We start from the raw sequence: 7,004 nt of genomic DNA on the forward strand, positions 1-7,004 counted from the left end.
AATGCCTGTTGAGGGAAGTTGGGGCTGCTCTTCAGTCTGGGGTATGGAGTGACATGATTAGAGTTGCATGCTTTGGCAGGTTTAACTGGCATGAAAATGTAATGGATTAGAGGAGGGGAAGTATTGCTAAGTAGGTCTATGATCTAAGGAGAATGGTGTCATAAAGTGCCGAGTGGACTAATTACACTGGAACTGTTCATGTAGGTGAGTATTTGTCCGGGGTCCCAGAGCTGCCATGCAGATCATTCACAGTTACAGTATAATTGAGGCATGCTGTGCTTGTCTGGTAAAATTTTTCTCCCACAGATACATACAGCCTTCCTTAAGTTGCTATTATGGATGTGAATACCAGAGCATGATTTTAAATATGAATCTCGTGTGTGCAGGTGAACGCTTCCATTCCGTTCTTGTTCTGTGTTTAGGTCAGTCAGTGGGAAGCGAGTGTGCTCCTACTGTAATAACATTCTGGGCAAAGGAGCTGCCATGATCATCGAGTCCCTGGGTCTTTGTTATCATTTACATTGTTTTAAGGTGAGACTGAGATAAATAGCCTGCAGGCCTGCAAAGCTTTGCTTGGAGAGCGCATGGCTTCTTTGAGCCGCTGGGTGTGGATGTGCCACTAACAAGCTAGGTGCTATATTTGTCCGTCTGTGCTTTATTGGAATCAAAGATTGCTTGCTATTACTTAGTTCTCAAATTTTGAATCTAGTCATAAGTGAATCTGGAAACGCTATGCATTTCCTATCTCTAATCTCTGAGAATTCTATAAATAAAATTTAGAGTGCATAAATGTTTAACATGCTATCATAGGCATACTTAAAATATAATTTACCAATGTTATTGAAGGCATAGGGACCTGAAATTATGACAGGGTCTAAAAGCTTACCTTGGAATAGGGAGAACAGAAAGGAAAACCATTGCAAATATTTAAAAAATTGCACAGCCTGCTTATACCTGACAGGTTTTTGTACACAAGAAAGTGCTAAGGCTGTGATTGTTTAGCATTGTCTGTCTCTAGAGACGTATGTATTTGATTCTTAGGCTTACTTTGGGCCAGAAGAAAGGCCCCCTGTTGATCCTGGATTCCTACATACCAGCTATGGACTTGAAATGTGTCCATAGCTGGCTTGCACTGTTCCTAGGCAGAACAGAATGACTCAAAATAATTAGTGTTTGAGCCTTGAAGGGAGGAGCCTGTGGGAACATTTGCCAAGCTAGTGTGGCAGGAATACTGGAGGTGGCTTCCCCAAGAATGGAGTGCCAAAACCCAAACTCCATTCACTTCAGCCAGTTCTTTTATGTGGTGATGTACCCTCCATTCCCCTGGGGGCTATGAAGACTAAATCTCCTTAAGCCAATTAGCAAATTATTTCTACTTTATTTGGGGCTGTATTTAAAATGGTCATCTTGGCTCTTAAAATTGACTCTATGAATTTTTTAATGTCCTATCTGGAAGAATTGATTTTAATCTACTAATCATGTCTTGGCCTTCCCCCCCCCTCCACTTTTCTTTTTCTTTGTTTGAAATGTATCCAAGAGCTTAGAAGCTGCATTTTGCTTCTTTTTTTTTCCTTTACTTTTTTTTTCTGGGTGCACCCCAAGCTTCCTTGAGCTAATTGTACATGGGTTGTTTTTTCTTTTTCCTTTCTCTCTCTCTCTTTTTTTTTTTTTTGGTCTCCCAGTGTGTGTCCTGTGAGTGTGACCTCGGAGGTTCTTCCTCAGGAGCCGAAGTCAGAATCAGAAACCACCAACTGTACTGCAACGACTGCTATCTCAGATTCAAATGTAAGAGAGCAAATCAGAGAGAAAATTTCTTGTCTTTTAAGGAGACCACGGGTTCCCATGCATTTCCCTGAAACTGCAGCCATGTCCCCTTCAGCTTCACTGCCATAGGAATCTAGATTTTAGGGATCTTAGTTTATCCCCTTCGAAGAGGGTGTGTAGTATATGGTTCACTGCTTGGGGTCCAGCCACAAGGGTGGGTTATAGGGTAGTGGAACTGGAGAGGAACTTGTACCCAAAAGTCCAGACCCTGCATCTCTTGTTATCTGCATAGGGTCTGAATAACTCAAGGGGACAGTTAAACCAAAACAGACAAAGTGACTGAGGGTTGATCTCTCCCCAATGGCTTGTTTTTATTGTTTAACAATGAGCTTTGTTATGTGGTTTAGAATATGACCAAATTTGCAAGTAATCATTTAGAGTACTGGAGAATATCAGCTTATTCTCCATGTTACTGTCTAATCAGATATCATTACACACAGCATTTTAAAAGAGCCTTAATTCTTATCTGACTATATAGTGTTTAGGTGTGATTTTTTTGCAAAATGCATTTTCCAAAACTTCAGATGCTGGTTGTGTCTAAGCATTTGTGTGTTATAAAATATAGGGTAGCATATTTGGGTTGTGTGTTGTTTATAGCTACAGCAAGACAAACATTAGTGCTGTGTATATTTTGAACCTTGATGCTGGTAACATGTTTCTTCCTTACTGTGAAGTGGTGTCACAAGTGGTATCAGCAAAACCATTTGCTTTTGAACTCTGAGGTATTTATATGACCCCTTATGTGAAGAGTGCTTTGGAAATAGTTTAAGCCCCATCAACTCTCTCTTATCTGTTGGTGGCTTCTGAGCCTTCTTTCCCCAGCTGTTCAGTCAGTCCTCCCTGGACACTGACGCTGAGGTTGGAGAGTGGCAAGGCTGGGCATGGCTGGGGAGTGTGTGTATGTGTGTGCCCTTTTCTCTCTTTGCTCCAAAGCCAAATATAATTGATTTTTAGAATCATTATTATAAAATTGCCCATGCCTTTTTTTTCTCCTTCAATGCAAATAATAGAGAGTTGAGTGTAATTTCTTTCTATGTCAGCAGTTCATTTTTATTCCATTTTTACAACTAAGGAATTCTGGAGCCCAGAGGCTGCGATTTGCCTAGCTTTATCCTAAAACTGAGTGACAGGTTACTCTCTCTACCTCACTGGGCCACTCTCTGAGTGATGACTGCTATGTAGCCCATGAAGCGATATTCACTCGTTTCTGAATCTAAGCACTTTTCTCTCTTCTCTCCTTACCTGATCAGCTGGACGGCCAACCGCCATGTGATGTAAGTCTCCATATGAAAGCACTGTTGCAGATAGAAGAAGAGGTGCTTGCTGCTGATGTAGATCTATAAATATGTGTCTGATGTCTTTTTTGCTCTTTTTTAAAAAAGAATAACTCTTCTTCTTTTTTTTTTTTGCCTTATTAGATTATGTAGGACCATTGTAGTCTTGGTAGACCCTATATTTTTGTTTGTTTATTTATAAGAAGGTAATTTTGTGTGGGAAAAAGTGCAGTATTTACTTTTTTGAAGATAGCATCATAAAAGCACAAGGGAAAAAATAAGAACTTAAAAATATTTTTGAGGCTGATGATGATCAAGTTTTGACTATTTAGTGGTGTTTTGAAGAGGGTATTTTATTGTTTTTTTTAAAAAGTTCTTAAAACATTATTTGAAATAGTTAATATAAATATATAATTGTACTTGCTCTGTTTATTGTATACTAAGTTAATGTGGAAACACATGAAAATTTTCATTTAAATCCATCCCTAAATTTGCTTTCTGTATCCTTTTTTTCCATCTATGTAATATGATTGAAAGAAATTTTTAGCTTATGTAACATTTTGTTTTGCTTGATGAGGAGAGCTCAGTTTTCTTCACCAGAACTGTTGCTAAGCAATTCAGTAGAAAGCTGCTTATTTTCGCTAATGAAAAATAACCATGGATTGTATCCTAGAAGTTTTCTTCAGAACCTAATGAGCCTTTCTGTTCAGCTACATTTGTAAATAAACTTGCTGATGCATTTAAGGAGTGGTCCTCTTTCTTGTGTGTGTCTCCCTTTCAGTCCTTTAGATCATATTTTGGTATATGGTCTTTCTTGACACTTTTATTTAGCAGCTTTACCAAGATATAATGCACATATAATAAACTACACATATTTTAAGTGTACAATTTGACAAATTTTGATAGTGCGTAAGCCTGTGAAACTATCACCCATAGTTTCAATGGTTTTACTGAAACATTTTAATGAGGAATGTTTTAGTCAGCTTTTTCATCACTGTGACCAAAAGACCTGACAAGGACAACTAGAGCAGGAATTTTTATTTTGGTTCAGTTTCTGAAGTTTAGACCGTGGTCAGCCAACTCCATAGCTCTGGGTCTGAGGTGATACAGAGCTTTATGGCAGAAGGGTGTGGTGGAATAAAGCAGCTCAGGACATAACAACCAGGAAGCAGAGAGCTCTGCTCGCCAGGGACAAAGTATAAACCCCAAAGGCACACCTCCAGTGACTTATCTCCTCTGACCACACTCTACCTGCCTACAGTTGCCACTCAACTAGTCCATATCAGTGGATTAATCCACTGATTACATTGCAACTCTCATAATCATTTCACCTCTGAACATTCTTGCATTGTTTTAAACATGAACTTTTGGGGCACACCTCATATCTAAACCATATCAAGGAACTTGATTTTTTGATAAAAGTTATATTTTTTAATACAGTAAATTTTTCTGGTAAGAGGTACTGTAGGTGATGAATTATTGGTTCATTTTAATAAAATCTTCACTTTTGTTGCCCCAGTAAATTTAGAAAATCTGAAGAGCAAAAAATATACTCTGTTTTAGTGATTTGGAGTTGGAATGCAAGAATATAAAACTTAAGCAAAAATATAAACAACTTGCTTGAATTCTTTAGAGTAATATAAGCAGAGTGGGTAATTCCAGGAAATGAGAACTGTGTTGGAATATGCTTAAAATATGTAATTAAGAAGTGGTAATGGGGGGAAAAATTAAAAATTTAGTTTCAGATTTTATTTTGTTAAGCACTTATTTGTTATTTCTGATTACTGAAGTAGTTATATTTATTGAAGAAAATTTGCCAAATGGTCTACAGTATGAAGAATTTATACTCTCAGTCCCAAACTCCAAAGAAAAGAGCAGTATTTAAAGTCAGTCTGCATATAGATACTTATAATGCCTTCTTAGTTAAACTGGATTGTGAACAATTTTCATGTTCTTAAAATCATTTCTGTTTTAGTTATTCTTTTTGGTGCTGAGGATTGAACTCAGGGCTGTGAGCATGTTAGACAAGCACTGTACAACCAAGCTACACCCCCAGCTCTCTCTCTATTTTGAATAGTTGCAAAGAGCTCCATTGTTTGGCTCTACTAATATGTAGTTGACAATTTCACTATTATGTACATTTTGGTTCCCAATATTTAAAAAACTTTGTATATATAATTATAGTACATAATGTAAATCTATTTCTAATATAAATCATATATGACCATGTTCATATCTATTTATTATTCTCATAGACTTGAGATTATGTAATTTAAGGCTCCCCTGACTCATATTGCCAAAATGGTTTCCAGTAAAGTGTTACCAGCTCCGACCGTCATGAGCAGTGTTTGGGCTTGTCCATCTCATGATATATTTATGAAGATGAATTTCTACTGCCTTGTGCTCTGCCTATCATATTAGCCCTCAATATGCACTAGTTAAATAAACCACTGTTTCCTGTTTCAGTTTCTGCCTTTTTGCTCTTCACTGCCCCCAGTGCATGCTTTAATTCTTGCATCATGATTTTAGTGTTATTCAATGTCTTTTCTGACCATTACTCCTTTTCATCTAAGCCTTTTAAAAAAATATTTTTTAGTTGTCAATGGACCTTTATTTTAATTATTTATATGTGGTGCTGAGAATTGAACCCAGTGCCTCACACATGCATGGCAAGTGCTTTACAACTAAGCCATAACCTCAGCCTTTTCATCTAAGCCTTTTGTGTTTTCTTTTTATCTTGGAAATAGAAATGTAGATTTGATTTTTCTTCTCTGTTGTTGTGACTTTTCTCCTCATTTCTCACACTATCTTGGTTTACGATACAAGTTTTGTTAGTACAAATTGTTAAGTATGGTTTCTGAGATTTTCTTTTAGGATACTGGTTCTTCAGTATCTTTGTATTATTAAGGCATAAACCCATTAGTATTTATTTGTCATATCATTGAAGAATAAGGGAAGATTCAATCATTCAATAAATTTGTATTCAAACTTTGTGTCAGGCATTGCTTTGGGTACTATGACTAAATACAGCAGTGACTAAATTCTGACTGGGTTCTATTTCTCTTTGAGGGAGATGATAAACCAATATGTGAAAATAGGATGTACAGGTGGTGAAATGAATAATGGAGAACAAATAGCCAGAGTAAGAAGGATCCAGGTATGGATCATGTGGATGGGCAGAGGACAGCCTCTTAGACAGTAGAGACAAAGGAATGAGTGGGCAAACCATGCACATCCTTGAAGGAAAAGCATCCCAGACCTGGGGCACAGCAAGTACCAAAGTCTTAAGGCTGGAGGTTAGTTGGTGTGTTCATGAAACAGCCTTGTGGTTGGAGTGGAATTAGTAAAGAGGTTTATAGATGTGGGGAGGGAAGCCCAGACAGCAAGCCATTGCAGGACCTTGACTTTTATTGTGAATAGTATCAGAAGACATTGGAAGGATTTGAGTGAAAGAGAGAAATGAACTGACTTATGCATTAAAAGGACTACAGACTACTGTGTGAACCAGAGCTTGCAAAAGGATAAAGGTAAAAGCAGGGAGACCAGTTCAAAGAATACTGGAATTGTCCAGGCAAAAATCGATGTTTTCATCAACAGGGTAAAAACAAGGGAGATGGGGTAGAAGATGACGTGGGGTGTGTGTATGTGTGTGGAGTGTCTGTATATTGACATTAAGCTGACAGAATTTAATGATGGATTAGATATAGCATCAGAGAAAAAGAAAAGCAAAAATTACTCAAATGTTGGCTTTAAGGAGCCAGAAAAATGAAGTGGTCGTTTTCTGAAGTGGAGGAGATTGTGGGTGGAGTACATTTTGAGTAGTGAGGCAGGAGGCCTACTAAATATCTATATGGCTTTGTTGAGTAGTCAGCTGGCTATGCAAGTGTGGAGTTCAAGGGAGAAGCC

The 7,004-nt window shown here is 37.6% G+C and overlaps 1 protein-coding gene across 9 annotated transcripts in view; it reads left to right on the top strand.

Moving 5' to 3' along the window:
* Lmo7 (LIM domain 7) overlaps positions 1-3,837 on the top strand; it is a 101,716-nt gene extending 97,879 nt beyond the window's left edge. For 8 of the 9 annotated variants that reach the window (XM_026407495.2, XM_077795215.1, XM_026407496.2 and 5 more), the window contains 3 exons: positions 423-531; positions 1,683-1,785; positions 3,075-3,837. In XM_026407495.2, coding sequence (XP_026263280.1) covers positions 423-531; positions 1,683-1,785; positions 3,075-3,097 — 235 coding nt within the window. In that variant the 3' untranslated portion in view covers positions 3,098-3,837. The remainder of the gene's footprint in view (positions 1-422; positions 532-1,682; positions 1,786-3,074) is intronic. The other variant, XM_077795216.1, reaches the window with a different exon arrangement.
* Positions 3,838-7,004: the final 3,167 nt, after the last annotated feature.

Source organism: Urocitellus parryii, chromosome 2 (assembly GCF_045843805.1).
Source record: "Urocitellus parryii isolate mUroPar1 chromosome 2, mUroPar1.hap1, whole genome shotgun sequence".
Taxonomy (NCBI): Eukaryota; Metazoa; Chordata; class Mammalia; order Rodentia; family Sciuridae; genus Urocitellus; species Urocitellus parryii.